This window comes from Sphaeramia orbicularis, chromosome 13, assembly GCF_902148855.1.
Source record: "Sphaeramia orbicularis chromosome 13, fSphaOr1.1, whole genome shotgun sequence".
Classification (NCBI taxonomy): Eukaryota; Metazoa; Chordata; class Actinopteri; order Kurtiformes; family Apogonidae; genus Sphaeramia; species Sphaeramia orbicularis.
In genome coordinates this window covers 51,935,275-51,944,214 of record NC_043969.1, presented here as the reverse complement: position 1 = coordinate 51,944,214, position 8,940 = coordinate 51,935,275, and the positions used below count along the sequence as shown (strand labels likewise).

At 43.8% G+C, this 8,940-nt stretch overlaps 1 protein-coding gene across 1 annotated transcript; it reads right to left on the bottom strand.

The window, feature by feature from the left end:
- Window positions 1-1,066: 1,066 nt before the first annotated feature.
- On the bottom strand, window positions 1,067-3,128 carry LOC115432020 (mRNA decay activator protein ZFP36L1). Its single transcript, XM_030152783.1, has 2 exons — window positions 3,075-3,128; window positions 1,067-2,309 (listed from the first exon to the last, which is right to left on the bottom strand). The coding sequence occupies exons 1-2, from the start codon at window positions 3,126-3,128 to the stop codon at window positions 1,116-1,118; spliced, it is 1,248 nt and encodes a 415-aa protein (XP_030008643.1). The 3' UTR covers window positions 1,067-1,115.
- Window positions 3,129-8,940: the final 5,812 nt, after the last annotated feature.

Sequence of the window (8,940 nt, the reverse complement as noted above, 5' to 3'; positions counted from 1 at the left end):
TTCATTGAGCCTCTGATGCAGATGACAGTAGTTAATGATCAAACCTCCAATAACAGGTTTAATGGAGATGAGAACCGGAACAGGACAGGAACAGGAAGTAGTGCACGGTCGAGGACAGCGTCCAAAAGGGAAAAGCGTCCAGAGCAGCAGCTGGGTTTGGGTTCCTGAGTCCTGCCAGGTCTGTTCACGATACGGCTTGTCTCCACCGGTCCTCCAAAAGCCACAGCGATCGCATTTGGACAAAAATGCATAAACACACTCATATTTTAAAAATCTGACAGAAAATACAAAAAGCAATAAATAGTGTGAACCTGTTGATCTGTGTAGCGGTGGTCTTTACCATACATGGTATGGTAAGTGGGGTCATACATGGTATGGTGGGTGGGGTCATACAGCTGAATGCAGACAACAGTACACAAAGAGAACAGAGGCCACGAAACAACAACAAAACAACACAAGGAGAAGTCAGCGAAAACTGGACCAACTCTGAGCAGCGCTACAGCTGCTGGGACCACAATGCAATATGCACGAAGATATGTGTTTAGGAGGCGGGACGGAGGCGGGACAGGGGTGGGAAGTCCAAACCTCATGTTTGAACTCATTGGGTCTATGAAGCACTTTAGAAGGATGTCAGAGGTTCTTGGTACGTAGATCTGAAATAGGGTCGACTAGTTGACAAATAGTCAACGGCAAAATTAGTCGACAACACACCATTAGTGACATCAGGCACTTGTGTTCAAGAAAAGTGTTTATTTTATTGCTGAATGCAACTCTGGAGTATTTAAACTTCGTTAGGCATGGGAATTGTTCTGCACCAAATGCAAAAAAAAGTATTTTACCCTTGCTTGCAATATTTGGTGAATATTGAATAATTGTTTAACAAACCTTATTTTATTTTCTAATTTTGCACCAAATGTTCTTATTTAAGGAAAGAAAATGCATTTTATTTCTGCAATAAATGTAAATCAGAGCCTTATTTGACTGTAGAACTAGTCATTAGTTGCAGCTTTAACCTTAAATATAAGATACAGACGGACCCATCAGACCCTGGTCCTTTAAGGTTCAAACACTTGAAACTTCCCTGATCAGATCCATCCTGACTGTAAAACACGTCTCTACTCGTCTGTAATCGACAAACGGCTGAAGATGGGCAGGCGTCGACCCTCGAAGCTCGGTGACTCCACGCCGCTGGAGCAGGAGCTGAGGGAACAGGAGGAGGTGTAGCCTTCCTCAGAGAGGGAGTCGGCTGAGGAGCAGCGGTGGAGGCCGGTGAGCGTGCTCAGTGGGACCGGCAGCTGCTGGGTCATGTGACCGGGATGGCTTTTAGGGTTGAAAGTGGAGGCTGGACGCCCGGTGGTCGCAGGATCAGACAGTGCGTAGAAGTGAAGTGTTGAGTCGGTGGTGCTTCCCACCAGGTCGGCCACTCCAGAGAAGAGGTAGGGGCAGTGTTTGAGAGGCCCCGGTTCAGGCAGGAGGGGGGACAGGAGTTCAGGGCTTCCGGAGGAGGTGGAGGGGGACACTGAGGAGGCCCGGGTCAGGAGGACCGATGACGGCTGCACCTCCTCCACTGGTCGGAACGTTTGTAGAGGTGTGGAGAAACCTGCAAAGCTGATGCTGTGACGCAGCAGGGGAGGCCGGAGCTTCTGCTGCTGAGGCGGAGCAGCTCCGGTGCCGGTTCCGGTGCCGGGGGGCAGCAACTCATCAGCATTGTGGATGAAGTGGCAGCGAGCTCCATATGGGCAGAAGCCGATGGTGTGGAAGGTGCGACACGGCTCCGTCTTGTACTTGGGATGCCTGCTGAGGCCTCGCAGCTCATCCAAACCGTGGGCGAACTGGCACTTGGCGCCGTATTTACAGGTGCCGCTCTCGTCATATGTGCGACACAGCTCAGTCTTATAGCGGGTGGAAATGTGAGGTGAGGGGGCCAGCGGTCTGGTGATGGACGACAGGGAGATGTTGCTGAGGCAGAGGCCCGGTGGTGGAGGCAGCAGCAGTGACGGGGACGGGTGGGGGACCTGGTCTTCTCCGCCCCCCAAAGCGCTGACGCCGCCCTCGATCATGCTGACGGAGCGGTCCACTCTGAAGGGGATGTGGCTGAGGCAGGAGCGGGGGAGCTGACCCTGCCTGGTCCACTGCTGGGGGGGGGGCACGTCCAGCCCCCAGGAGCAGTCGGACACATCAGAGCTGCTGTTGAACTTGGAATTGGGGAGGGTCACGGGGGACAAAGAATGGCGACGCTGGAACCCCAGGACCCTGGGACTGACTGAGCCGGTGGACGCACCATCTGGTACCTCTGAGCCACGGAAGGTCTGGGACACAAAAGGAGACAGTAGAGGAATGAACGGGAGCCTTTAGGGTTCCACAAGCACCGGAACAGGACCAGCAGCACAAGAACATTTACAACCGGAACCAAAAAAATTTTACAACTGCAGCCAAAAAATAAGGGTCGTAAGTTGGACCCAATGCTTTTAGTTTTGACCGAGTGGATAAACGTCAGCTGAGTTCCTACTTCACCCACTATTATTATTATTATTATTACCAATAATAAATTCCATCCTATTACATATTTTGATGTTGACAAAAATATTTTATTGTTCCAATTCTCTCTAAAAAAATTGTTTTTCACTATTTTGGAAACAGTTCCAACCACAACAAACTGTTGCTTCCGTTTTTTTCTTCGATCCTTTGCTAAGTTTAGTGACAAATAAAAATTGACTTCAACTCAACTATGGTTTGACCCTAAAGTGTTTAATTGAATTATTGAATCTCTTCATGTAAAAAGAATCTCGCTGTATTTTCATATCAAACAAACTTCTGACTTGTTGAGCTCATGCACACAAGGAGTAAAAGACAGAACTGAACCAGAACATGAAGGAAAAGGATGTTTTTGTGCATTGGACATGATTTATTATTATTGTTGTTGTTTTGTTCGTTGTTTTAACCGTCGGTCTGTGTCCTACAGGATGACTCAGAACATAGATGAGACCTTCGTGTCTACACTGGCTTTAATTATTAATGCTGGATCATCTCTGACCTCAGTCTGATCACAGTGGCTTCATTTGGATCCAACTCACCTTGTAGAACTCCTCATCCAGGTCCAAGAAGGGGGTCAGAAAGTCTGAGGGCATGGTTCCACCCACCGTCCTCACAAAAGACTGGTCCAAAGACTGTCCAAAAGAAACGGACTGTCGGAAGAACAACGTTTGGAGGATCAGATGTTCTGGACGTGTCTTTAGTTCCTTCAGAGTGTTTCCAATGGTTCCACGGACTGAATAGAACTGGAGCAGCAGAAGGAATGTTCCCGGACCATCTGCTGGAATCTGCTTAAATAGTTTGGGGAACCCACCCATGCAAACCCCCCCCACCACCACCACCACCTCTGCTCTTTGGGGGAGTGGGGGGGTATGACTGTGTTACTGTGTATCTTAGGTACTGGGGGTGGGGGATGCTGGGAAGTTTTGGGGGAAGGGGGCCTGCATTGTAATGATTGTCCTGGGGGGGGGGGGGGGGACAAAAAGAGGGGGGTCTAAATGAAGATACCCAGTCCAGCACCCATTCATTAGCAGATCCACAAAGTACTACTAAAGTATATCTAAATTACATCTAAAGTAAATAAAGTACATCTAAAGTACGACTAAAGTACATTTAAAGTACTACTAAAGTACATCATGATGCAACAGTTTTTTCAGATGCATTTTTTTCTTTAAATTTTTGTGGAATGTCCTGTGGTGGACAGTTTTTTTTTTTTTTTTTTTTTTAAGTTTTATGTTTTTTTTGTTTGTTTGTTTGTTTGTTTGTTTTCTTATGTATTTGGTTTTTTTTGTTTTCTTCTGTATTTTATTTTCATTAAAGCTGTAAAACTGGTGTCCACAGACGTGGACAGTGAACTCATCACTGGGGCGGAGGAGGTGAATGTTTACAATGTTTACAATCAGACACTTTTCACAAACATCACAGTGAGTTCTTCTGTTCAAACTGTTCATGTGAGTAAAAGGTTGAACTAACAGATGTTTTACACGCAAGTTCAGTTTTTATTGCACACCTACGCTTTTTTTTAATTTTTTTATTGGTATTGGATGATGAAGTCATGGAGGATGTTCAGATGTGACAAAGCTGCCATCTAGTGGAAAGTATCAGGAAACATACAAACGACCTGAGTTCCATAATGTTGGGATAGAAAATCTACAGAACAGAATCCAACAGTTTAGCAGATCTCATAAACTCATATGAACCCAACAGGAAATTTAAAGAAAAAAGATTTAAACTGAAACAATGGACCAAACAGGTCTGGAAGAACCCCAACAACCCAAGAAGAGAAAAGACACAAAGAAATATGGAAAAGAAAAAGGAACAAATAATAAAACAAGGTTAAAGTTAATGAAAACCCTTAAAGACACAAACGTCCGCCTTTAACCCTTAAAGACACAAACGTCCACCTTTAACCCTTAAAGACACAAACGTCCACCTTTAACCCTTATAGACCCAAACGTCCACCTTTAACCCTTACAGACCCAAACGTCCACCTTTAACCCTTATAGACCCAAACGTCCACCTTTAACCCTTACAGACCCAAACGTCCACCTTTAACCCTTATAGACCCAAACGTCCACCTTTAACCCTTACAGACCCAAACGTCCACCTTTAACCCTTACAGACCCAAACGTCCACCTTTAACCCTTACAGACCCAAACGTCCACCTTTAACCCTTACAGACCCAAACGTCCACCTTTAACCCTTAAAGACACAAACGTCCACCTTTAACCCTTAAAGACACAAACGTCCACCTTTAACCCTTACAGACCCAAACGTCCACCTTTAACCCTTAAAAACCCAAACGTCCACCTTTAACCCTTAAAGACACAAACGTCCACCTTTAACCCTTACAGACCCAAACGTCCACCTTTAACCCTTAAAAACCCAAACGTCCACCTTTAACCCTTAAAGACACAAACGTCCACCTTTAACCCTTAAAGACACAAACGTCCACCTTTAACCCTTAAAGACCCAAATGTCCACCTTTAACCCTTAAAGACCGAAACGCCCACCTTTAACCCTTAAAGACACAAACGTCCACCTTTAACCCTTGTTGAGAGGAACCGTGTCTGTCCATGTACAGGTGGGGTCTGGAACCTAAACCCTTAAGAGGGGCTGGACTCTCCACTTCTTTGGTGTTTCCTGGGGTTGGAGGCGGTAGGCTGGTGGGGGTGTGGTCATAGCCCAACAGCTCCACCCCCATGTGTTGGAGTTTATCCTGGGGAACCAGAGGGTGGTGTCCCTGTGCCTTCAGGTCGGGGACAGGTGTCTCACTGTGTTTTGGGTGTGGACTGAAGGGGGTCCCTCTGAGGGGTGTTGGACTTGGCTCTGACCGGGAACTCCATTACTGTCCTGGGTCAGGGTCCTGGGACTTCAACACTCATGTGGGTAGCGACAGTGAAACCTGGTGGGGGGTGATGGGGACGAACGCCCCCCCCCCCCCCCCCCCCCCCCCCCCAATCTGAACCTGAGGGGGGTTCTGTTATTGGACTTCTGTGCTGGTCAGTTTGTCCATAACAAACACCATGTCCGAGCACCCATCAGTCCATCAGTGGACAGGTGTCCATCAGTGGACGTAGCACCAGGACACCCTAGGCCTGAGGTCTACGATGGACTTTGTTGTGATGTCATCAGACCTACGGCCGCGGGCCTTGGACACTCAAGTGAACTGTACTATATATAAATGTAGTTCTATATTTGTATATCCTATACTATATATACATATACTTCTATATGTATGTATACTATATATACTAGGCTTGTAACGGTACACAAAATTTTCGGTTCCGTACGTTTTCGGTTTTCAAAGCCACGGTTCGGTACGGGAAGAAAGAAAACCCCTCAAAATGTCTTTAATACATTTATGAATTTTTGAAAAATTTTCCCCCAATTTTTGGACACAATAGAATACAGAAAAACAGGAATAATATAATTCTGCTGCTACAAATCAAATAGAAAATAAAATAAATTATTACTATTACTAAATGTATTTGAAACATTAGTATTGCACTTTTCCTGAAAGGTAGTTTTGAACAAACAACAAAAATCTAATCCCAGTTCTGTCAGTTCACATTCTGCATAAAAATACCAAAAAAATTCCAAATGACATGCAACATTAACAAGAGGACACACTGGTATTTGCTTTACATAAACTGAAGAGCAACTTTGACAACAAAAAATTAACCAAATTATTTATTTTAGGACAGAGAACAAACTGTTTAGGCCACTTTGTGAACATGTGCGCGCATGCAGGGTGCGATTTGTTGGTTTGTTTTTTTTGGTTGGAGCTGGGGGGTGGGGTCCATAACTAATGTAACTAATGCTGGCGTGAAACGAAAGTGAAACTTTATATTCTGTCAACGTCCAACTCCTGGTTCTATTCCTGTGTTATACAGTGAGAGAGAGAGAGAGAGAGAGAGAGAGACACACACACAGAGCTAGTGTAAGTGTCTTAGTGTAACCGGTGGTGTCGGACTCTGCGTTGTGTTCTTTTTCTCTTTTAATGATGAGACCCGCACGTGTGTGTCTTTGGAGATAGTCTCTGTTTATTGATCTGACAAAATGATAAAACATAACCTCCGGTCAGTACCCCATGTAAAGCGCACTCCTGCACAAACCAAATAATAAAGAAACATGTTTAAATACATTATAAGTGCCTAATACAGCCTAAACTAGCTGGTTCATGTAAAAAAAATTAAATTAACAAAGGTTAAACCAAAAATTTCTACGAACTACATGGCTGCTTACCTCTCCCATAGAAAACCGGAACAAAAGGGAGGAGGCAAAGGCGCGAAAACTCAAGTTATAGTGCGCAGCGTTACACTGTAAACGGTTCGATGGGGAACAGACCAAAACAAAAAGTTCCACACACACTGATCCGGAGGCCCACAATGTCAGGTACTAAACCAAAAGAAATTAAAATAAAATGCACAGATTTTGTGTAATTATAACAATACACAATATAATGTACCCACATTGCTGCTAGATTATTGACCCTGTTACATTAGAACTACTGTAGTTCCTAGGGGCCAAACAACGTCCGTCTTATTAACGTCTGTTTCCTGGTTGTTGTCTTTCACCTGAACCTGCACTGATCCAAACTGGACTGGACTGATGCTGGAGGGTCTGCAGTCTGTTCCTTCCAGGTTCACATCATAGTTGTTGTTGTTGATGTTTTTTTTTTACCTTACATCAGCTGCTATTTGGTATTTTGGGTCAATGTGTGCGTCCTTCAACATGTCTGTGTGAAACTTGCGTGGATTAAAAGTTACGCATCAAACAACGTCTTTCGTTTCTTTTTCTTTATCTGAACATACTGTGCTGTTTGGGTACAGCTGTGTACCGAACCGAACAGGTGTGTACTGGAACGGTTCGGTACGTGTACCGTTACAGGCCTAATATATATATACTTCCATATGTGTATCTACTATATATACTTCCATATGTGTATATACTATATATACTTCCATATGTGTATCTACTATATATACTTCTATATGTGTATATACTATATATACTTCTATATGTGTATATACTATATATACTTCCATATGTGTATATACTATATATACTTCTATATGTGTATATACTATATATACTTCTATATGTGTATATACTATATATACTTCCATATGTGTATATACTATATATACTTCCATATGTGTATATACTATATATACTTCCATATGTGTATATACTATATATACTTCCATATGTGTATATACTATATATACTTCTATATGTGTATATACTATATATACTTCCATATGTGTATATACTATATATACTTCCATATGTGTATATACTATATATACTTCCATATGTGTATATACTATATATACTTCCATATGTGTATATACTATATATACGTCCATATGTGTATATACTATATATACTTCCATATGTATATACTATATATACTTCCATATGTGTATATACTATATATACTTCCATATGTGTATATACTATATATACTTCCATATGTGTATATACTTTATATACATGTAATTTGTGCTTTTGTGCTTTGTTTTATTTTAGTGTAGGCAAAAATCTGAGTGGACCAAAGGTTGTGTTTGTTTGGACCAGAGACACACAACTGCAGACACACAACTGCAGACACACAACTGCAGACACACAAGTGGAGACACACAACTGGAGACACACAAGTGGAGACACACAACTGGAGACACACAAGTGGAGACACACAACTGGAGACACACAACTGGAGACACACAAGTGGAGACACACAACTGCAGACACACAACTGGAGACACACAAGTGGAGACACACAACTGCAGACACACAACTGGAGACACACAAGTGGAGACACACAACTGCAGACACACAAGTGGAGACACACAACTGCAGACACACAAGTGGAGACACACAACTGCAGACACACAAGTGGAGACACACAAGTGGAGACACACAACTGGAGACACACAAGTGGAGACACACAACTGCAGACACACAACTGGAGACACACAAGTGGAGACACACAACTGCAGACACACAACTGGAGACACACAAGTGGAGACACACAACTGCAGACACACAACTGGAGACACACAAGTGGAGACACACAAGTGGAGACACACAACTGCAGACACACAAGTGGAGACACACAAGTGGAGACACACAACTGGAGACACACAACTGCAGACACACAAGTGGAGACACACAACTGCAGACACACAAGTGGAGACACACAAGTGGAGACACACAACTGCAGACACACAACTGCAGACACACAACTGGAGACACACAACTGGAGACACACAACTGGAGACACACAAGTGGAGACACACAACTGCAGACACACAAGTGGAGACACACAAGTGGAGACACACAACTGCAGACACACAAGTGGAGACACACAACTGCAGACACACAAGTGGAGACACACAA

Bases quoted from the DNA above. Each gene is read 5' to 3' on its own strand.
- LOC115432020 (XM_030152783.1), bottom strand. From the start codon at position 3,128: ATGCCCTCAGACTTTCTGACCCCCTTCTTGGACCTGGATGAGGAGTTC. The intron at 2,310-3,074 runs GTGAGTTGGATC...TTTGTGTCCCAG, and splicing joins TGGATGAGGAGTTCTACAAG to ACCTTCCGTGGCTCAGAGGT.